The sequence below is a fragment of the Impatiens glandulifera genome, chromosome 2 (genome assembly GCF_907164915.1).
Source record: "Impatiens glandulifera chromosome 2, dImpGla2.1, whole genome shotgun sequence".
In the NCBI taxonomy this organism is placed as follows: domain Eukaryota; kingdom Viridiplantae; phylum Streptophyta; class Magnoliopsida; order Ericales; family Balsaminaceae; genus Impatiens; species Impatiens glandulifera.
Genome location: NC_061863.1, coordinates 44566800 through 44589739, shown reverse-complemented (window position 1 = coordinate 44589739; position 22940 = coordinate 44566800). Strand labels below are relative to the sequence as shown.

Genomic DNA, 22940 nt, shown 5'->3' with positions numbered 1-22940 from the left:
ATAAAATTATATAAATAATAGATAGGTAGAGAACATATAAAAAATATATTAATTTTATTAAATATATTATAAATTTAATTATTTATATTTTAACATATTTAAATTATTATTTTTATATAATAATATAATAAATGTTATCATCCATTAATATATTTACAAATTTACTCCATACTAATTAATTAAAATATTTTCAATTTTTCAATACAATAACTTAACCAAAATATTACAAATGATCTTATTTTAAAATTCCTTAATATTTTAATGAATATATAATTAAAAACATCTCGTATTACTTTTTGACTATACTTAAAAAGTTATGTTTCCAAGTGACGACATTGCCGATCTTGTCCTAAAAGAAAATTATGTCTAACCGACTTGATATTATTGACCATCACCTATTCTTACTTTGAACATTAAGCACAACCTACAAGTCATATTGATAATCTCATATCCTCACTTTGAATATTTTGCTACATCCGCAACTCGTCATATTATCGACCACATTCTACCCCTCATTTTGTGCATTTTGCTTAATTTGACGCGTCATTATTGACCAACATTTATCCTCACTTTGAACATAATGCATTAACCAACTCATCATTATCGATCACATTACACCCTCATTTTGATCACATTTAAAATTTGACTATTCCCTTAATCCATCATCGCACCCACATATACCATCATCATTTTAATTTTATAATACCTCTCTAAAATTTGTATCAGTTAGGACTCGAACTCTAGTCTCATATTTGAAATTTGAACACTTTAATCACGGTACAACTTGTTATTGTTAAATTTAATTTATAATTTTGTATATGTATATATATATTTTGTGTATAAACTCATAAAAATGAGACAAATAATCAAACAAATCCATCTACAACTTGTCGTATTATCGACCACCTTGTACCACACATTAATCCTTTTTCTTCATTTGATTCGTCATTGTCAATCACACTATACCTTCACTTTGGGCATTTTGATCCAATTCGAACCATCATTCCCATTTTAATATTTATAATATCCTTCTAAAATCTGATCATTTTCTTAATCTATCATCACACCCACATATACATTTAAATCTTTATAATATTCCTCTAAAATCCGACAATTTCCTTAATCCATTATAGCACCCACTTATACCCATCATCATTTTAATTTTTATAATACACCCTCTAAAATCCGTACCACTTGTGAACATTTATCTTAAGTTTGAAATGTGAACACTTTAACCATTACATCACTTGTGATTGTTGAATTTAATTTATAATTTTGTATATAAACTCATATAAGAGAAAAAAAAAATTATTTAAATATATTATGAATTAATAAATAACTCTTACAAAATTTATAAGAAATTATTACAAAATTATAAAATTATATAAACACAATAACGTCCATTTATCAAATTTTAAATTGAATTTAAATATAAATCATTATTAGCTTAATTAGTTTTCAAACTTTATATTAAATTTAATAAATAGGTTTTACAAAATTTATAAGAAATTAATACAAAATTTAAAAATTATATAAACGTTAGCAATAACTTTCATTTATCAAATTTTAAATTGAATTTATTAGCTTAATTAGTTCCATTTATCAAATTTTATATTAAATTTAAATATAAATCATTATTAACAGTTAAAAAAAAAATTTAAACTTATATGATTAGGAATGTTGGTTTATAACTTTATGGATCATAATTAATTGTTTTTTAAAATTATTGAGCCTAATGCCCTTGGTAGAATGGGCTTAAGATGTTTCTTAAAAGTGTGCTCCAATGCATTAAAATACAAAAGCCCAGTCCATTAAGTTAGTCACGTGACTAGAGTTTGAAATCATTTCCGGTGATACAAAAAGCCCGCAAAAATCGTTCCCGTTTCCGGCGATTAGGGTTCTTGGTCTGAAGCTGCCTCCGTCAAGATTCTTCAACGGTAAACAAGATACTAAAGATTCCCTGCCTTAGTTCTTGGTGAGTTTACATTTCAAAATGTTTCATTCTTAATCAGTTGAATTATCCATTCTGTATGCATTTATGTAGTTTTGCGTCTCATTTACTACTCAATTTGAAAGTAAAAATTGTTGAATTTCAGTGATAATTCTTTTTCGGTATGGAGTCGCCTACTGGGAAACGGAAAACCATAGACAGTACAATGAATTCCGAGGCTTCTATCCAAGATTCTACACCAAAGAGGCGAACATTAGCAAGGACATGTGTGCATGAGATTGCTGTCCCTAATGGGTATACGTCTGTCAAAGATGAATTGATTCATGGGACCCTATCGAATCCTGTGTACAACGGAGAGATGGCAAAAACCTATCAATTTACCCTTGATCCTTTTCAACAAGTTTCGGTGGCTTGTTTAGAGCGAAAAGAGTCTGTATTAGTTTCTGCTCACACTTCGGCAGGAAAAACTGCAGTAGCTGAGTATGCAATTGCAATGTCTTTCAGAGACAAGCAGAGGGTTATTTATACTTCACCTTTGAAAGCCTTAAGCAACCAGAAGTACAGAGAACTAAGCCACGAATTCTCTGATGTTGGGTTGATGACCGGAGATGTAACAATCTCGCCAAATGCGAGTTGTTTGGTTATGACGACAGAGATCTTGAGGGGAATGCTCTATAGAGGTTCCGAAGTCCTAAAAGAGGTTGCTTGGGTGATATTTGATGAAATACATTATATGAAGGATCGTGAAAGGGGAGTTGTTTGGGAAGAGAGCATTATATTCTTGCCTCCTGCTATTAAGATGGTTTTCCTATCGGCAACAATGTCAAATGCCACAGAGTTTGCTGAATGGATATGTTATTTGCACAAGCAGCCATGCCATGTGGTTTATACTGATTTTCGGCCTACACCTTTGCAGCATTATGTGTTTCCCATTGGTGGATCAGGGCTGTATCTTGTTGTGGATGAAAATGAACAGTTCAGGGAGGATAATTTTGTGAAACTGCAGGACACGTTTTCCAAACAGAAGCTAGGAAAGGGAAATAAAAGTGCAAATGGAAAAGAAAGTGGTAGAATTGCAAAAGGAGGGTCTGCTTCAGGAGGTTCTGCTTCCGGAGGTTCTGATATATACAAAATTGTTAAGGTTTGCTATTTGTCGCAATTTTGTTTTCTGATAAATAATTTATGTCATGCATTATCATTGAAAAAGCTAGCACTTGTATCCTTTATTCTTTTAACTGATTGCTAATACATTGCTATCTTCTAGATGATAATGGAACGCAAATTTCAACCAGTGATAATTTTCAGCTTCAGCCGGCGAGAATGTGAACAACATGCCATGAACATGTCCAAGCTTGATTTCAATACCCAAGAGGAGAAGGATGTGGTGGAACAAGTTTTCCAGAATGGAATACTCTGTTTAAGTGAGGAAGATAGATCCTTGCCAGCAATTGAATTGATGTTGCCATTACTCCAACGAGGCATTGCTGTCCATCACTCAGGACTTCTTCCAATTATCAAGGAGTTGGTCGAACTTCTTTTCCAAGAAGGCCTTGTAAAGGCACTTTTTGCGACAGAGACCGTATAATACCTGTCACAACTGTTTATTACTTTCAGAATTATCATTTTGGCTTCAATGGCGTCTTAATCTCCTAATTTCTATTGATAGCTCATGTTACATAATTTTGTATTAAATTGGTTATGCTGCAGCTCTAACTTTTCCCCTCGGTTTGGTTTTTGTAGTTTGCTATGGGTTTAAATATGCCTGCCAAGACTGTTGTTTTCACGAGCGTTAGGAAGTGGGATGGGGACAGCCACCGTTATGTTGGATCTGGTGAGTATATCCAGGTGAGTGAATGCCATATTACACTTGAAGACTCAAATCACAAATTATTGGAAACTTATGTGTTCCCATTTCCTGTTTGGGGTTGCACCAGATGAGTGGAAGGGCAGGACGTCGTGGCAAGGACGAACGGGGTATTTGTATCATAATGGTTGATGAACAGGTATATCATTAGTTGTTCTTAATGTCTTCTTGATATCCAGTTTCTATCTTTTGGCCTTATTTGATCTTAGGTTATTTGAATAACCAAGTGATTTATTTTTAAATAATCTTGTTTGATGTAGGTTATTGAAAATCATGTTATTTTGGGGGTATTTTGGTTGATGAGTAGATTAATGATTGGATAGTGGGTTATTTGAAATTAATCTCAAACAGCCCACATCAAACAAAGCCTTGCATTTTTAACCCTCTTCCATATGCTTGTCATCTTTTCATCCTTAAAAGGAAACCATTACACTTCCTTTTTCTAGTTGGATTTCCTGCTTGAGATGTGGATAAACCTCTCTTGCTGTTTGCATTATTTTTTCAAGAAGAATGGAACTGAAATCTGGTTGTGCTTTGTTTACAGATGGAGATGAATACCCTCAGGGATATGGTGTTGGGAAAACCAGCTCCATTGCTCAGTACATTCAGACTTAGCTATTACACAATCTTGAACTTACTGAGCCGTAGTGAAGGCCAGTTTACTGCGGAGCATGTTATTAAGAATTCTTTCCACCAATTTCAGCATGAGAAGGTGTGGTAGCTGTACTCCTTTAATCCTTTATTTATTTATTTATTTTTATCACTGGGTACTTCTTAAACTTCTACACCCCCTGCTGCAGGCTTTACCTGATATAGGGAGAAAAGTGTCAGAACTTGAAGAAGAAGCTGCTCAGCTTGATGCCATAGGGGAGGTACTCTTATTATTTCCCCCAGGATTTTGAGCACTTTAATTACCACTCTTAACCATTTTTGCATGTGAAGGTCGATGTTACAGAATATCATAATTTAAAACTTGAAGTAGCCGAACTTGAGAAGAAGATGATGGTAGAGATGACGAAGCCTGAAAAAGTTCTTCATTTTCTTCTACCTGGCAGGCTGGTAAGTTATTCTGACAATCTCCAGTGATTATCGCTTGCATTTATGCTGTTGTAATGTTCAATAAACTAAAAATGTGTACTTCTAACTTTTGAGTGTGGATGATATTAAGTGTATTTGGAAACTAGTATTTTGTCTCAATCCATGTAACTTTTTGTTTGGTATAATTTTTTTTATCATGATTAGATTATTTTTAGATCATGGACCTTATTGTGTGTTTTGGTATAAAAATCAGTTTCTTGATAATGATCCAAATTATACTGTAACATTTTGCTTCATTATAGAATTTTTTTTTTCTCAATTATTATTAGATTATTGTTATATAGTTTTGACAAACATAACAGACTTAGATTATTCTGCCAGATCAAGTTGAAATATTTTAATTCTAAAGTTCAGTATCTTTTAGGGAAGTGTACTTCAGTGATGCTTCCTGATAGTTTCTGGAATATATTTTCAAGGATGACATCTGTCTTCTAGAAATGTATTTGCATTTGTGTACATGGAGTATTCAGTGTGTTACGTCATTCTTATGCAAATGCCAGTCCTTCTGTGGATGATCAATAGTTTTAGGCATTCTAGAATATCTTTAGTCATGGAAGTTGTTTTCTCATGGTTGATATTTTTCTTGTTCAAACTTTTGTTCTGTTTGATAGATCAAGGTGAGGGAAGGTGGAACAGATTGGGGATGGGGAGTGGTTGTGAATGTTGTGAAAAGGCCTCAGGCAGCAGTGGGAACATTACCAGCTTCATTGTCTTCTTCACAAGGTACTAGCTATATTGTTGATACATTGCTTCATTGCTCTTCCGGCTCAAGTGAGAAAGGTTCACGACCAAAACCAACCCCACCCCGTTCGGGTGAGAAAGGAGAAATGCACGTGGTGAGTTATACACAACAATTGGGAGGTTTCAGCTTTCATTTTATTATTGCTGAATACTCTGAAACTCAATCCATGTTTAGGTCCCTGTCAACTTCCCCTTAATATCAGCTCTCAGCAAACTCAGAATATCAGTCCCTTCTGATCTTCGCCCCCTGGAAGCGAGACAAAGCATACTTCTTGCTCTGCAGGAGCTTGCAAAACGTTTTCCTCAAGGTCTTCCGAAGCTAAACCCTGTGAAGGTATATATGCATACTGCATTTTTTCTTAGATATCAAGCCTATTTGGAAATTTGTATTTGGTAATGATATCTGTCACAATAACATTGGAGAATCACCAAAGTTTATTTCGTTTGGCATAAGAATTTTTGGGAATCATAATTCAGAGTTTTTTGGATCATCATCCAAATTATAGTGTGTAATTTTTGTTGCAAATTATATTTTATTTGTTTCATTTGGTATAAAGAATTTTTTTTTATCATTATTAGATATTATTTTTTAGATCATCACATAGATCATTTTCTATATCATTGGGTTTTTTTGGCAAACATAACAAATGTATTTTCTAGATCATTTTCTTTTGGGAAGATTGCTTTTCCAGTTCAGAGAATGTACCATTATATACTAAGACATGTTTAAACCTTTTAGTGAGTTTCCATCATTTTTAAACTCATAGCAGCCATCTGAAAGCTGGAAATTTACTTATTTCCTGCATTGAGGTTTTTTTAATAGCTAGTAAATAATATATGGAAATTCAAACTTCAACTTTTGAAGGAATCTTAGAAAATATCTCATTTTGTTTACTATTCGCTATATTTTCTTAGGACATGGGCATTGATGATCCGGATATTGTCCAGTTGGTAAATCAAAGTGAAGAGCTTGAAAAGAAATTGTTCGCGCATCCTCTGCATAAGGTTTAAGATATTCTCCACTTGTGCTGAATTTACATTTATTAGCTTTTTGGGGGGGTGATTTGAAGCTGACACCAGCTATTGAAAACTTGTCTGGATATATATCAGTCTGAGGATGCACAACAGATGAAAGGCTTCCATAGGAAGGCAGAGGTGCAGCATGAGATTCAACAGCTGAAAGCAAAAATGCGAGAATCCCAGGTATTAGATGCTGTACTAAAAGATTATTGCAAATGTAAATATGGGAATACGAAGATGCACCTGATTGACCTATTTTTGTTTTTAACATTTTTTTTTGCGAAAAGGAAAAGTCCTTGTATTAATAGTGAAAAGCTTTACTGAATTTTTTATGAAATGGTGACAAATTTCAGTTCTCATTTTCAAAAGCAAAAATATACATCATACATTTGATCGGTTGAATACAAAAGTATCATGACCTGATTGACCTAATACTGCCCTTGCTTAGCTGAAGGGATCAATTGGTCCTTAAACCACTTCAACATCTTCCCAAGATATGTGCCTTATTGAGCACATACCCCAATTGCAAACATTTTCTTTTCTGTCATATATCTCATTGGAAACACTTAGTGAGAAATATTTATTGGGGTTTCTCATATAGACTCATATCCAGAAACAATAAGTATTTCCAAAGAGGCTGTTGGGACAGATTTTCTAATGAAAATGGATTCTCTTTTGGGTCTTCCATTTATCTCTCTTTTGACTATTAGAGCTTGTTCGGTATAGGGTTATTTGAATAATCCATGGAATTATTTAAATAATCTGTTTGGTTGAGATTTTGAAAAAGTGAGTTTTTTTTGGTAAAAAATATTTAAAGGGTATTTATTTATAAATGATAAAATAGTTTTTTCTTATAAACAAATAGACGGTATTTGAACTGAGTTGATGAGAGGATGAATGAAATGATGGTTGATTTTTTTGAGATTATTTGATAAATCCTTACAGAACAAGGCTCAAAGGGCTTGTTTGATTTGGGTTTATTTCCACATAACCCACATCTTTCAAATTATCATCAAATCTACTATCACATCATTCAAATTATCAACCAAAGTATCACATTGCCCTTTAGATTTTTTTTATAATATCTTAAAATCATAAGCACATTTTGGTAATTCTACTGAAATAACTTACAGCAAACATGGCCCAAGTTCAAAAATCCCTCCAGATTGTTACAGATTCAGAGTACAATTGCATCATGGTCTTGCATACTGCTTAATCATGATTTATTTTCTGCCAGCTTCAAAAATTTCGTGATGAACTCAAGAACCGATCACGAGTTCTAAAAAAACTTGGGCATATTGATGCTGAAGGTGTTGTCCAGCTGAAGGGACGAGCAGCATGCTTGATAGACACTGGGGATGAGCTTCTTGTTACTGAATTGATGTTCAATGGTATTTCTAAAACCGCAAGATATTTGATTTATAAAAAAAATCACTAAAATTTGAAATCCTTTTTGTTAGGTACATTCAATGATCTTGATCCTCATCAGATTGCAGCTCTTGCAAGTTGCTTCATTCCAGGTGACAGATCCAATGAACAAATACAGCTTAGAGCAGAACTCTCTAAGCCATTACAACAGCTCCAAGAAAGTGCAAGAAGAATAGCAGAGGTACTAGTCGGAGTTGAATGTGAAAACAATGAATGAATCAGATTGTGACTACTATTATTGATTTGTTGCAGATACAACACGAGTGTAAATTGGAAATTAATGTGGACGAATATGTCGAGGCAGCAGTTAAACCGTTCTTGATGGATGTTATCTACTGTTGGTCAAAGGTTCAAGTCATATTTTATTTTTATTTTTATTTTTTACATCTTTTGGAAAAAGTAAAATTAATTTGGGTTTTGGTTTGTTATATTATTATGTAGGGAGCATCTTTTGCGGAGATCATACAAATGACAGATATTTTTGAGGGTAGTATAATTCGATTAGCCAGAAGACTGGACGAGTTTCTCAATCAGGTACACACATATGAATCACCACACTTGATCGTTCTTTTTTATTTTAAATTTCTGCTGTTGGATATGAATCTCGTGCGTTTCTACAGTTGCGTGGAGCGGCACAAGCTGTTGGGGAGGTTGATTTGGAGAAGAAATTTGAATCAGCCAGTGATAGTATGCGAAGAGGCATCATGTTTGCAAATTCCCTTTACCTGTGAAGTCCAGTTGCTGTATTATTATGGTAACAATTTCCTTTCTTTCTTTTCGGGTAGTAGTCAAATATCAAAGACAAAAAATTTTCAGTTGTAGACATAGAACAGAGTTACAAGATCATTTTTGTTTTTTGACATAGAACGGAATATAACAGATCAATGATAACTAAAAATTAATTGATTGTATTTATTAGTAACATTAAAGTATGTGTACATCCTCATCATTTGTCACAAAAAAAAATTAACTGAGTTAAACAAAAGCTTTCTGTGACATTAGATTGATTTAATACACTCTTTAAATCCACAAATGAAAATTGAATGCAGTTTTTACAGTCATTCCTGCAATACTGGCTTGAATTACCTATTTACCCCCTTTTCAATCTGCTGTATTATAACACTAATAATAATATTATTGTTGTTACCTGACTATCTTTTGTCAGCCACACGATTTATATCTGGCTTGGTAAGGGCTCAGTCGTCTCCTGCAAAACACAAATTGCATAACTTAACTGGAAAGAAAGTATAATATATATTTTAGAAAAGAAAAAGTAGAACTGACTGACCGACTATAGAAGTGGAGGAAGAATTTCGGCCGCTGCTCATTGGACTTCCATGGATAGGCATGGTCATGCTCATCATGTAATGGTCAGGCATAGACTCCTCTGCCAATGTTCTCAACCTGTTAAGCTCGGGCAAAATAACCAGTTTTAAATCAGGTCTATCTCTCTTCCTCAGCTCAGCACAATTAAGTGACAGTTTAGCAAAGCTTAAAGCTTCCTCCACCGGCCAGTCAGTGACAGACGGATCAAGCATGGATGCAAAGGTGCCTCTTTCAATAGCCCTCTCCATATGATGGGTCAAACCCATGGGAGACTTCCCGGTTATAAGCTGAAGAAGCATGATTCCGAGAGAGTAAATGTCTGATTTCGTCCCTAGCATCCCGCTTTGCTGGTACTCGGGGTCTATGTAACAGAATGTACCGGCAGTTGCTGTCATGTGGTATTGCGTTACGCTGTCTGCGATTGAAGGAGGGACTAGACGGGCTAAACCGACGTCGCTTATCTTGCTGACGAAGTTTCTGTCTAGAAGGATGTTGGCTGGTTTTAGGTCACGATGGACTAGTGGCTCCGGTTTTGTCTGGTGGAGGAAAAGAAGGGCAGTGGCTATCTCCGCTGCTATGCGGAATCTCATTTGCCATGAAAGTGGGGGCAATTTACTATTCTTGTCTAGGCAGTCTTCTAAACTCCCATTTGACATGTGTTCGTAGACTAGGCAACCGTATTCTGGGCAGGCCCCGAGAAGGAGAACCATGTTAGGATGCCTTATGCAACTCAACACTTCAACCTGTTGTCATTGTTTCATAACACAACTTAATATTTATAGATCTTTGCAAGGGAATGAGAATGGGAACGAGAATGCAAACCTCTTGCTGAAACTGAGATCGTCCTTGAGCTGCATCTGGACGAAGGACTTTGACAGCAACAGGGGTATGATCCAAGAAGCATTTGTAAACGGGTCCATAACCTCCTTCACCAATTTTCTGAGAATCAGAGAATTTATTGGTTGCAATCTCGATCTCCCCTATTGAGTACTTGCGGTATCTGACATCGTTATGGGCCAAGGCATCCAATGCCTTGTTCTTTTCTTCCGATTCTTTCATGACTTTCATTTCTGCGTCTATTCTCTTCCGTGATTCATGTTCTGCAACTCTCTGGGCTGCTGCTGCAGCTTCCATGGCTACCTTAGTTTTTGCTCTCTCTTTCTCTGCAAGTGCCAATGCAGCTTCCTCTGAAAATCGTGCCTCTTCTAGCTTTTGCAATTCATCCATTTTCCACCTATGGAGTTCCATTGCCTGCAAACATTTTAATGTAAAGAGTGCTTGACTGATTGTTTAATAAAACCAAAATAATCAAACCTTCTGTTTTGCAGTGAGTGCTTCTTTGCAGGCTGAGCTGTACATGTCCATTGTTTGTTTAAGCTCTTGTCTGAGACGCCTCATCTCAGCCTCAACATCTTCCTACAAGTTTTGAAAATTCTTTCAAATAAGGATATATTCCGCTAAAACCTCTATAGTATAGCTAGTTATAGTAACATTTGAATACCATATTCTGCGACCCTGACCAAGACAAGCTAGTATCCGAGCCTGAGATTGATGAGCCACCGTGATCTGAGAATCTCCCTCCTGGTGGATAAGGTGAGCCGAAGCTGTTTCTTTGCTCTGTTTCTGAGCTATATGAAAGCCGAGGGAGACTGATTGTGTCTTGAATCTCGAATGGAGACGAGGCGAAAGGATCCATGGCTAGACCAGGCCTGCCACCAACAAATGAGATGTCTGATGGATGGTATTCATCGAATTGGCTACTGATTTTGTTTCTTTCGAATGGCGATCTGCATTTAGTGAAGTTCATATGATTTAGTGCAAGTAGAAAAGAGAAAATCATGGTAACTGATCTCTTTACCTAATCTCATCGTCGTAGCTTTGCCGTTGAGTATAATTTGTTCTCTCCGGTGCTGAAATGACAAATAATAAGACACAGATTTTGAAATCCCAGAGTGATAAAATTAGGACAAAGATTGAGAGAATCATACTTCTGCCTCCAAAATTTTGTTGTGCATAAGCAATAGCAGCAGCAGGAATGACATCTGAAGGAATGGGAACGTAGTTAGATTGGCTGGACAAAGGTCGAGGAGTAGGATTGGGAACAGGAATCGTAGCGGATCGGACTGAGGAGACCTTTGATTTGGAGATAATATAGATTGTACAAAACTCCGGTGCAGCCTTAGAAACAGCTGTCGGAATATCGCTCTTGAATCTGTCATCAAAGATTATCGCACCATTAAGATCACGCATTGCGGGACACACTTTGGAAACCATTAATCGTTCATACCTAACAAAAGTATTTTTAGTTGGAGCGCCGAGAAACAATGTCCCAACCGAGTTTTGCTTGATGTAATCGCATAGAGCTTTGGTGACGTCCGGGTCATCGATAATGACTTCATTGGTTTTTACCTGATGGGTGGGGTTATGAACAATTATTTATCAAACTTTTTCGCTTTATTAATGAAAATTGAAGAACTAACATCTTTTCGCGAGCAGAAGGTTCGGAAGGGTAAGAAAAGCTCCTTGGTGATCTGACATTCGCCTTGGCTCTCTGATAATTGATATCGGATTCGAGTTTTCATACTAATTTATTTGAAAAAAAGAATAAGAAACGATAAATACAATAATAAAATTACTTGCGCCCGAGCGATGCTTGACGTGAATAAGAGTGACAGTTTGGCCGCGAGAAACCGAATTATCAATAGCCCATTTAAGGGCAAATTGGCTGCCTTTGTCTTTGTCTATTGCAATCGCCACCTGATTAACATTATTATACACACTTTTGGCCATCATAATGTTTTGTCTCTCTGTTTGATTTTGTTAATAAATATGATGTATCTTCTCTAGCTTCCCTAAACCTATCCAACTAAGCTGTTGGAAAGGTACAGAGAGCGATCCTCTATGTTCCCTTTTCCCTTTCTGTTTCCTCTTCTTTTCAATTCTCTCTCTTTCTATTTTTTCTTAATGGGTGGTTAACCTCTTTTTAAAACTGGTTTTTCTATTCATAGGACAATCCTAAATATTGTCAAAACATATTCAACACCCCACACCATAAACATTAGTGGTACACAATGAAAGAATGAAACAAGACAGACACAATTTCATCTTTTTTATTTTACAGTTATATTTGTTAGATAGATGCCCAACTAACTAACTTCTTATCCTTATTTCTATCTTTAATTTCTTCTCATATTTCTAAAAGACTGAAGATGAAACATTAGGATTCAAGTAGATTATGAAGTTAAATATAGACTATATCAAAAAGATATTTTTAGTCCAAGTTTCACCTTGTTTATTAAAAATGGCTTAAGGATAACAATTATTATCTGTCATTGAAGTTTTCAATCCAAATTGGTCTGTTAGGGCAGAATTTTTCCGGGTTTCATCGGTAGGCGAGGTGATATTGATGTCCCCATCTCGAACCCAAATGAATAACATTTCAATATATTTATTTATTTCTTATATTATAAGAGTTTTAAGTTTATTTATTTGTAATGATATTAATTTGTAATATATTATAATATATATTATATAAAATTATCATTTTATATAATTTGACCATAATTGTTTATATATTTTTAGAGAATATGGCATCAACATTGTCTCGCGGGAATTCTATGGAACCGAAAATGATGGGGATGGTATGAAAAAAATCATCAAAGTAGAATTGGGGCTTGGATGGTAAATGTATTACCTGTTTTAATTCGTCTCAATGTAATTCCTAATTGTAATATATGTTTGTTCTTTTGTATGAAAGGTTTAGGGCGTTTTAGATTTAATACCCTTATTCTGCTTTCATAAAGATTGAGTACAGCAATGTTTTATCATTCTTAGAAATTGTCACTTTTATTGAGAATATGGACTTTAATGCAAATTAATTTTTGGAGAGCAATTCATTCAAAGTTAAGGCTAGGCAAAATTGCAAATTGATTGTAAAACTTGGTGGGAACATAATTCTCAAGGATTACACTAAAAAAATATACATCCCATAAATCCCATAAGACATGTACTAAATCAAGAATACAACCTATTACTTATGCCAATGAAAATGATGAATTCCTAAGTTGTTGGTTGTACTCACGATTGATGGTTGATTGAAAAATCACCCGATATGCCTCTCGACGAAGGCACATCTGCATCGCTGGGACACGACGAATAGAAATCATCTTCTCCGTCTCTTTCTTTCAACTCGTCAATCTTCTCTAAAACCTCTTTGAAATCACACCTTTTCTCCACATCCGAATCTGTGCATGCTAATCCTATTTTTAGCAACTTCATGGCCTCACTCTCACTTGCCTTGTGAATTTTCATGTCTTTATCGAACAATTCATCAAATCCCTCCCCACGAACAATCGATTGTACCCAAGCCTCCAAGTCCGTTTCATTGCCCTTGTTTTGTTGCCAACAATTGGCAGGAAACTTTCCGGTTAGAGTTTCTAAAATCAATATCCCGAAACTCCACACGTCAGTTTTCTTGGTAACACGACGACTTTGCTTGTATTCCGGGGACCTATAGACTACCATGATTTCTTGTGCATGCTCAAGGTTTACAACTGGCAATAGACCATAGTCCGAGATGAGAGGCTCGGAGAACTCGTTGAGAAGGACATTCGAAGACTTTAGATGTCCACAAGGAACTATCAAGCTAGGGAGCTCATTGTAAAGGTATTGAAGACCTTTTGCCACTCCTTTGATGATTTTCAACCGTGTTGGCCAATCAAGGCTCGGTTGTCCACCTGATAGTGGCTCGGTTAATTTTATCATTTTCAACTCGATATAAAATATGGATCAAGACACATAAATAACATAAACTAAGCTTACCATTAAGATGAACAGCCAAGCTAACATTAGGAATATAATCTGAAACAATGAGCTTCTCTTCTTTCCTATAATAGAAAGCCACAATTGGAAGCAAATTTTGGTGCTTCAATCTCCCAAGTCTCCACATATGTTCTTGAAACTCTTCTTTTCCAACATTATTCATTTGTTTAAACCTCTTGACAACCATTGTCTTTCCACTTTTAAGAGCTGCCTTATAAGAAGATCCCAAATACCCACTTCCCAAAATCTCAGCCGAAGCCTTTAACAAGTCACCCAAATCAAATCTTTCAGTATCCTCCCTTAGAAATGTAAGTTTCACCCCTCCTTCACCCCTTTTGCTACTAGTAGAACGATGGGACCCTTCTCTATCGAGCTCTCTACCATTATTACCAGCAGTCTGCCCAGATTCACGATCCGTGGCTGTCGGTTTCCTTCGGTTAAGGATTACAATCACGACAGCTATAGCTGAAAGAGCAGCAGCCACGGCTATGATGACAATCACCATCATACCGGTTGTTAATTTTTTTAAAGCTGAACATGGTTTTAATGGCAACCCACAAAGACGTACATTGCCTAGTTAGAAAAAACAACAATTACATAAGAAAAACAAAAAAAAAACATCACCCAAAACATGTCCAAATTCTGAAATTTGAGGAATCTAACCTGCAAAAGAAGTTGCGTTTAAAGTAGAAAGACTAGCAGGGATAGGACCTTGCAAATCATTGTAGGAGACATTGAGATATTTCAATTTACTGACCTTAAATTCGGGTAAGTAACCATTGAATTTATTATCTTCAAGGGTTAATTCAATAAGTTTAGGTAAGATAGACAATGACCAAGGGATTGGACCTGTGAAATCGTTATAACCCAAATGAACCTTCTTTAACGACTTCATCCCTGTAAATGCATCTGGAAGAATCTCACCGGAAAACTTATTATGAGAAAGGAAAATCGATTTAATAGCACCAAGAACCTTAATTTCAGGAAGTATTCCTTCGAAATTATTATGCATGAAACTCAATGTTCTTAAAATGGGTAAGTGATTGAGAGAGGCCACATCGATTACACCTGATAATCCTAAATTCTCAAGTTGCAATCCAACTACACGTCCATTCCCACAAAGAACACCTACCCAATTCGGTTTGTTTCCTGAACATGGCGATTTTGATTTGGTCCATGAAGATAATGAACCGTTGTCTTTTAGAAAGTTTTTGAAACTCAGTAAGGCTTCTGGTTCTGACATTGGGGCTGAAAAGGATGTTAAAACATGAGAGAATAAGAGAAAGAATATGATTATGGGTTTGATCGGAGGAGACATTACAATGTCGGAGACAGACGGCGGCATGCATCCCTTTGATAATGCATGGTAAAACTTTGTGAGAAATTTCCACAGAAATTCTGTTACCATCCGTTGTGTGTTGTGTGAGTGTTGTGTGAGTGTGAGAGAGAGATGGCAAGAATCTTGGGAATGGTGAAGCTTGGAAAGAGCAAAGATTTGTCAAATTTCTCACAAGTGGAACAAATGACTTTCTGTTTTTCCTTTCCAATGTTTCAAAAATGGCAGAGCCTACAAATGTGGACAACCATTAGTATAGCAATTTGAAGACTTTGTTTGATCTTAGACCGGACTTTATGCTTGAATAATCCACCTTTCATGTTTGTTTTCAAATCAATGTTTGTTTTCAAATCAATGGTAATGTATTTATTTTTTTTAAATAATTCTTAAAAAATATAATGTATTTTAGTATTGTGATTAATGAATTGGGTAATATAATCGATAAAAAGATGGGATGAAATGATGTTTGTTGAATTAAAAATGAAAGGAAACAATAGTGTACCAATTTGGGGAACCAAAAATACATTATCCAGTTCTAATTTGCCTTTCATATGTGTATATCCAGGCTTGTAACACTATTTTCAATCGATAAAGAAAAAAAAAAAACAATACAATGCCTGGGATTTTTTTCTAGTGCACATCTTCAAGGGATAAGGCAAATGCATGGATCAAAATCCTCGTAGCCAACATCAACAAGGCAAAGGCCATCGGGAGGTGCAGGAGGAGCAGTGGCTCGCCTGCAAGTTGCATCCATTAGCTTAACTAATGCGTCATCTTCTGCTCCAGCGGCAGCTTCTCTAATCGCAGTTGCCACAAGAACTCGAACCATCTGCCTTATTTATCTCGGGTTATCAACCAAACAAAGTGCGACTTAAACTAGGATTAAAATCAACAAGCAAAACAAAGTTCGCACCTTTCTTAAGAAGCGGTTAGCAACCAACTCGATACACATTGCTTTCGTGCACTTCTCCTCCTGCATACATCCAGAAGGACTTGATGAGTGAACAAAAGAAAAAAGAGGATTTTTCTGGAAAGTGTTTTGAAATGGGCTTTGCAATAGAAAAACCTCAATAGAAGAACATGGTATTGTAATTTCCGCAGCTCGAGCATGGTAGATAAAACACTCAGTGGGTGGTCCTCTGCAATATGAAGAGGATAGAAGATGTGTCACAGTGTTCATTACTCGAAAGTGGAAAGATAGGTGATTATTGTTCTTACGTATTCCTCGAGGGCTTTAAATCTCGTGCAAACATTCTGTAGGACAATAATTTGCCTTCCAGTTCATGAAGAAGCCGGTTGACTTTGCTTATTTCAAATCTCGTCATTTTCTTTTGGCTTTCAAACTCATCACTTACATTACGACTTCCTTCCTCATCACTTACACTACGACTTCCTTCCTCATCACTTACATTATGACTTCCTTCCTCGGCCTTGCTATCATCCTTGCTATCATCTAAAGGGAAAATGTAAAAGTAGTGTCTCCATTTCGCACTGAAATTAGGATGAAATGCCCTTGATACCTACAGATGTGACAGTTCGAGATTCAATCCATGTCATAGAAGGATTAATTTTTCCATCTTCTATTAAAAGAAGAAAAGAAACCTCACCTTAGTAACAGAAACAACCTTCAGCTTTTCTGGTGCTGCTTCATCAATTGAATCAACAATCTCTTGAAGTTTAACATCCTTTCTCCAAGTATCTGGAGATATATTGATATCAAAAGCTGGAGATAACTGATCATATTGTGTTGTTTAAATGCATTTTATTTTTTACATACAGAAAGAACAAACTTGTTTAAGAGCAGTAACTCCTTTGTCAGTCCTTCCTGCAACAGAAACAGCAGCTTCTAATGGGAAACCCTTCTCTCTCAGTTGTTCGGCTTTCTTTTCATCAACAAACTTCCCAATAGATCTTTCCACCAAACTGGAAGTAACATATTAGAATTACACAAAAAGACCCTTAAAACTTTCATAACTAAAAAGAAGAAAAATAACAGGTTACCCTTGAACGGTGTTCAAACCAGGCTGCTTCTGCCATCCATCAAAGGAACCGCCGTGATATGACAGGATTATCTTATATGTTACTCGAGCCCACCTCCCACTCCGATCTTTAGATGAAACATTCTTGGATTCAGACATGTCAGGATCCTCAACCATTTCAACGCCATTGGAAGATAAATGTGTCTCTCGAGAAAGATCTCTGCACTAGGAACAAATAACGTGTTTGATAAAACTGCATCAGAACACCAATCCACTTTTGATGCCTTTTGGATAACAATCTAATCGTACTGTCATAACCCAAGATCTTGAAGACAATAACTTTGTCAAGAATATAAACTTCTGAGTACTGCAAAAGAAAATTCACAGTTTATAGCTGACTAGCTAACCTCTCCAAGTAATGCTTCTAACGACAAGCGCCCGTTCACCACATCCGAATAAAAATCAAGCACTTTATGCCATGGCCTTGCGTACATGAACTGGTAAGATTCCCTGCACATATATAAGGTAAGATCAAACAGTTACCACCAAACACAGTCTTTGATTTTAGACAACAACTTAGAGCTAAATTAGGTCAAGACAACTTGAAAGCCATTCAAAGTGAATGTAGAGTCTTTGATTTCAGACCAAAATAAATGAAATTCACCGGACAGTGATTAAGCTTCGATGTAGCTAATAAATTTAAACTGACTTTCAAAGAAAACAATCACATTCTCATTATCCTCTTTCAAACACGCGAGCATACAGATTTTCTATATATACATGAACAGACGCAGATCTACAAAGATAGATAGAAAGAGAGAGGGAGATGGAAAGAGTACCTAGAAGTCCACCTGGAGTCTTTGCAAGCATCATTGTGATCATAATGTACATAATCCTTCTTCTTTGGCTGGACTTCTTCTTCTTCTTCCATTGGTTCTAGCGACAATGAATTTATCATAATCCGTCTTTTCTTGATTGCCAATGTTCGCCGCCGGAGAGAAGAAACCGGCAAACCCTTCACTGATGAAACGGCGGAGTGACAAAACTCGGAAAGTGAGTTTGGGAGGAGCCGGTTCATGGCAACATAACCCACATTTTGACTTTCTCTTTGAGAAAGGTCATTTTGACTCATTTTTTTATTTTTAAATATTAATATATATATATATATATATAATATTTATATTTTATAAAAAATAATTTTTATTAAATAAAAAATGAGTTATATATAAAATATTAATTTACTAGTAATAAAAAAATAACATCTAAAAAACAACAAATTTATCAAAATTAAAATTTTAATCAGAGAGATCAAATAATTTTGAAATTTATTTATAGTGACTATTCTCATAATCTTGAAACTAACAATGCTTATCAAAAAATTTTAACAAATATTTTAAACTAGAAATTTGTTCTTGTTTTTTTACTTAAGGTCAGAAAATTTTTCTGTTGTAAAAATTAATATATGATGATAGTTCTTCTTTAATTCCCAAATATATATATATATATATATTATATATTATATTTAAGAGAAATCTATACTTTATGGTTGTTAGAAAAATTATTAAAATAATTTAAATAATGATCCAAATATAATTTTATCGTAACTTATATAGCCCATAAAGTAAAAAAAATAATATTTTATGATTTACAAAACTAAAAATAATTTTATATCAAACAAAAATTATCATTTTCAATTTAATTTTTTATAATTTATAAACAACTCATTTTAGAATGACATAAAAAGATATACAATTTTTTTTTAAATATTTATTTTAATAAAATATTTCATCTAAATATTAATTTAGAAAAAATAATATTATTAAATCTATTTTATTTTTTCTAAATTAATATTATTAAATCTATTTTATTTTTTCAAACTCATCAATCTTTAGTTAATTTTTTAAAAAATAATAAATATAATATATATATATATATATTTATATATTTGTTTTAAAATAGATTAGCAAGAAGTACATAGAACTAGACTTATTTTATGTTCCACTTACAAGATAGATTTTTTTTTATAAAAAAAATTGTGTGATTGGTCTAGTTTGAAAAAAATCAGAAAAAAAAATTAACAATAAAAATATTGATTAAAAATCTAATATGAGAGCATTTTAGGGTTAGATTTTATAACCCTTAATAAGTCGACGGATTGTTAACGAAGTCGACATGTCTGTAATTTCTTTTTTAATAATATGTGCAACAACAAATTTTTTATTTTGAATAAACTGCGTAACAGTAGCAGTGGCGGAACCGAACCTAGGACATCATGAACTTGTGCACGGGCTGATTCCTGAATTATTAAGATAGGAAAAAACATGATAAATTTATGTAGCATCAAGTAGTTGCAGTAAAATGATAATTAATCCCATCTGTCACCTGAGTGACCCAGGTTCGAGCCTTAACAGCCCAGTAGGTAACATTTATTGGCCCTTATAACTATATAAGGGTGAACTAATTCTAGGGAAAAACAATTAAGACAGGAGCCTTAAAATACTAAACAAGAATGAAAAGACTATTGATCATTTGAAAATTGTTTAGGTTAATTTTTATTCTCTCTTATATCTCATTCTAATATCTTCTATCTATTGTAGGCTCTGTAATCGTTTTTGTTCTCTACTAATCTAAACTCTCAATTATTCTACAATTATTAAGGTACTGCCCTAATTTGAAACTACATATTATGGAAGTAAAATTATCATCATATCATTAATATTAGAGTATATTTCTTGGCATTATGGTAGAAACGCGAATAAAAGGAGAAATAAATGAGATTCATAGTCGTATCTAGGCGCAGGACGAATGCTTATAAGCACAAGAAGATCGTTTCGATCGAATGGAGGTGATGATGACCTCAATGAACAATTCACTTAGACGACTAACTCTAGTGTCCGGTAGCAATAATCAAGAAGCGAGAGGTGACACTAGAGGAGACTACAAAGGTGAACGTCAACATGATCGTAGACACGGTGAGAAAAGAAGATATCGTGGTGAACCTCATGAATAAAGGGAACAACATGATCATATGTATCAACCACTGATGAGACTTTCAAAAATAGATTTCCCGAAATTTAATGGTAAAGAGGTAGACGATTGGATATATGAAGTGGAGATGTTCTTTCAAGTGGACCACATGTTGGAATAATCGAAGCTAGAATATGCGTGTGCACACTTAAAGTGGAGAGCTCACTGTTGGTTCAGTTCACATCTACAACATAGGTTACCGGGAAGAGCTATAACCTGGTAGGAGTTAAATGTGTTGGTACTAAAAGAGTTCGGTCTGAGTGAATTTGATGATCTGTTAGACGAATGGAAAGATCTTAAGCAGTCATCATCAATTAAGGAATTTGGTAAGAAATACTTGAATGTCATTTACAATTTACCTCATCTTTTGGAAGAATACTTGATTAAAATATATTTAAACGGGTTAAAAAAGGAGATTACAAATCGAATTAGAATTCAAAACTAGAGTCATTATCGAAGACTATGGGAATGGCTAAACTACAAGAGAGGACAAATATTAAACTGCAAGAGACAATTTGTGATTCGTTGCTACAAAAGGGTTACCTAGCCAATAAAGGGAGATCACTACTGTCTAATCTTAAGCAACTTGTATTTGATAGCAGAAGCAACTACACAAAAGGCTATAATCGATCAGGTGCGAGTACTTCTAGTAGTGCTGTTAATAATGGAACATTGTTGAAACTAGTAGTCACTAATCAAAATTTTTGAAGTTTTAATATTGACCAGAAAACGCTGCATGAAAGAAGAAAGAAGAATCAATGTTTCTATTGTGAAGAAAAATGGGAATATGGTCATAGTTGTAAGTCGGGGACGGTAATTATGAGTATTGAAATGATGGAAGATGGAAGTCAAAGTGTTATGCCCAAACTCATCTTTTTCTGTTATGAAAGGCTAGTAGGGTATAACACTGGAATGTTCACCCTGTTGTATTAAAAACTTATGTTGCTAGGAATATATTCACCCTTATGCAACTTGCTAGTAGACTTGTTGCTACTATTAAGAACTGGGATATAATTTCTATGTGTTAAATTATATATGTAGCCCAGAATGTATAAGGGACATGGGATACAAGAGGCTTATAATTTGTACTTAGGCAATTTTTAATAAAAACAACAAGTTGAAGGGACCCGTGTAAGGGGACTCACTAGATAATTAGGATAAGTTTAATCCTAAATTAATTCCCTCTTTAGTCAATAATTAAACCCACTATCTTTTCATTTAATTTGAACACTTGGCAGCCTTATAACATTCCACCCTAACCCATTGCATGATTTCCACTTGCCCCAGCTGCATGCTACACACTTAGCATGACAGCCATTAGCTCACCTTACCCCATTAGCTTAGTTCATTTAGAAATTCAGCTCTCTCTCTCTCTTTAAGCAAGAATTAGGAACTTTGAAGAAAGGCAAGAGCAAACCCTAGCCAAGATCATCTTCTTTATCCCAATTTCGAAATTAAGGCAAGTTTTTTCTTAAATTCATTCTTTATGCCACGCATAGTTATGTATCACAAGTACTTTCTGTCTAAATTTCATATATGTTGAAAATACACGTTTTTATGGCATAATATGGTTTTATGGACAAACTTAGTTTATAAACAATCTGTTTTTCTAAAGTAAGACAAGGGTCTTCATGTTTTCCAGAAATTATAGGGTTTCCATGATTTGTTAAGTACAAACTTTTATAAAACAGAAACCCTTATGATTTATGCATACATGGGCGCATATTATTGATAAATGAGTATTGACAGAAACGGGAGGAGGTTGGATGGCATGAGCTCTAGCCAGCTAATTCCAAATGGACTGGCTGAATTATTTATGGGACCAGAGTATCTAGCATATATGAGCTCTATTTACTGTTGCCCAACTAAAAGACGGTCCAAACAGGTTAAGGGTTTTTATGGATGAACTCCTAATTGTGCCTTTTCCAAATACGGCTCAAACAGACTCCTTGCCTTCAGGATCAACTCTGAATGGTGTAGGGTCAAACATGGCTCAAGATGTTACTGTACAGGCCCATGAACTCATATTTTCTAAACATGCAAATGGCTTTTTATGGATTGATCATCTTGTAAAGTATGAACATTTTATACATACATCTTTTTTTTTAGAAGCAAAGCATTCTAGCAGGTTTTAAAATAGTTAATTGTTTGCTGAGTCATTAAACTCACAATGTTATGTGTGGTGTAGGTACTCAGCCCTAGTTTTTATACACTTGAAGGAATGAGGCTTAGAGAGGTGCAAGCTATTGGAGAAAGTGTGGGAGGAGGGACCGAGGCTGTTAGATTACTTGTCTTTTTGTATAAACACTTGACTTTTATTTTGGGTCATTTTTACTGTCTAATGGTGCA

General features: G+C 34.8%; 4 protein-coding genes across 7 annotated transcripts; 1 reads left to right on the top strand and 3 right to left on the bottom strand.

Moving 5' to 3' along the window:
• Positions 1-1852: 1852 nt before the first annotated feature.
• LOC124924015 (DExH-box ATP-dependent RNA helicase DExH10) lies at positions 1853-13320 on the top strand. Of its 2 annotated transcripts, XM_047464047.1 has the most exons (18): positions 1853-1975; positions 2097-3092; positions 3216-3530; positions 3692-3796; positions 3886-3954; positions 4360-4527; positions 4616-4687; positions 4758-4874; positions 5525-5749; positions 5830-5988; positions 6570-6659; positions 6765-6857; positions 7912-8065; positions 8135-8283; positions 8355-8450; positions 8544-8636; positions 8723-8856; positions 13011-13320. In XM_047464047.1, exons 2-17 carry the CDS (start codon positions 2115-2117, stop codon positions 8831-8833), a joined length of 2994 nt encoding a protein of 997 aa, XP_047320003.1. In that variant the 5' UTR covers positions 1853-1975; positions 2097-2114; the 3' UTR covers positions 8834-8856; positions 13011-13320. The 2 variants fall into 2 exon arrangements, with proteins under 2 accessions (XP_047320003.1, XP_047320002.1); XM_047464046.1 differs by lacking the exon at positions 13011-13320 and having other exon boundaries at positions 8723-9034.
• On the bottom strand, positions 9299-12218 carry LOC124924715 (U-box domain-containing protein 35-like). The gene is given in 7 exon segments (XM_047464710.1): positions 9299-9309; positions 9391-10171; positions 10251-10844; positions 10930-11215; positions 11287-11338; positions 11417-11837; positions 12042-12218. Coding segments are annotated over 7 exon segments (2322 nt in total).
• Positions 13321-13324: 4 nt separating the features above from the next.
• LOC124924013 (pollen receptor-like kinase 1) lies at positions 13325-15833 on the bottom strand. Of its 2 annotated transcripts, XM_047464043.1 has the most exons (4): positions 15571-15831; positions 14913-15497; positions 14250-14822; positions 13325-14164 (listed from the first exon to the last, which is right to left on the bottom strand). In XM_047464043.1, the coding sequence occupies exons 1-4, from the start codon at positions 15596-15598 to the stop codon at positions 13506-13508; spliced, it is 1845 nt and encodes a 614-aa protein (XP_047319999.1). In that variant the 5' UTR covers positions 15599-15831; the 3' UTR covers positions 13325-13505. The 2 variants fall into 2 exon arrangements, with proteins under 2 accessions (XP_047319999.1, XP_047319998.1); XM_047464042.1 differs by having other exon boundaries at positions 14913-15833.
• A 310-nt stretch (positions 15834-16143) lies between these two features.
• LOC124924014 (tRNA pseudouridine synthase A) lies at positions 16144-18659 on the bottom strand. Of its 2 annotated transcripts, XM_047464045.1 has the most exons (9): positions 18404-18659; positions 17972-18074; positions 17587-17789; positions 17363-17508; positions 17193-17284; positions 16804-17105; positions 16652-16724; positions 16499-16558; positions 16144-16414 (listed from the first exon to the last, which is right to left on the bottom strand). In XM_047464045.1, exons 1-9 carry the CDS (start codon positions 18640-18642, stop codon positions 16229-16231), a joined length of 1404 nt encoding a protein of 467 aa, XP_047320001.1. In that variant the 5' UTR covers positions 18643-18659; the 3' UTR covers positions 16144-16228. The 2 variants fall into 2 exon arrangements, with proteins under 2 accessions (XP_047320001.1, XP_047320000.1); XM_047464044.1 differs by having other exon boundaries at positions 16499-16724.
• Positions 18660-22940: the final 4281 nt, after the last annotated feature.

Excerpts from the sequence above, each read along its gene's own strand:
- LOC124924015 (XM_047464047.1), top strand. The coding sequence starts at position 2,115 with ATGGAGTCGCCTACTGGGAAACGGAAAACCATAGACAGTACAATGAAT. Across the intron at positions 3,955-4,359 it reads TCATAATGGTTGATGAACAG|ATGGAGATGAATACCCTCAG; the intron begins GTATATCATTAG and ends CTTTGTTTACAG. Across the intron at positions 5,750-5,829 it reads AGAAAGGAGAAATGCACGTG|GTCCCTGTCAACTTCCCCTT; the intron begins GTGAGTTATACA and ends ATCCATGTTTAG.
- LOC124924013 (XM_047464042.1), bottom strand. The coding sequence starts at position 15,657 with ATGGTAACAGAATTTCTGTGGAAATTTCTCACAAAGTTTTACCATGCA. Across the intron at positions 14,823-14,912 it reads AAACGCAACTTCTTTTGCAG|GCAATGTACGTCTTTGTGGG; the intron begins GTTAGATTCCTC and ends TTTTCTAACTAG. Across the intron at positions 14,165-14,249 it reads CTTGGCTGTTCATCTTAATG|GTGGACAACCGAGCCTTGAT; the intron begins GTAAGCTTAGTT and ends AGCCACTATCAG.
- LOC124924014 (XM_047464044.1), bottom strand. The coding sequence starts at position 18,642 with ATGAACCGGCTCCTCCCAAACTCACTTTCCGAGTTTTGTCACTCCGCC. Across the intron at positions 18,075-18,403 it reads GACTCCAGGTGGACTTCTAG|GGAATCTTACCAGTTCATGT; the intron begins GTACTCTTTCCA and ends ATATATGTGCAG. Across the intron at positions 16,415-16,498 it reads CTAACCGCTTCTTAAGAAAG|ATGGTTCGAGTTCTTGTGGC; the intron begins GTGCGAACTTTG and ends TAAATAAGGCAG.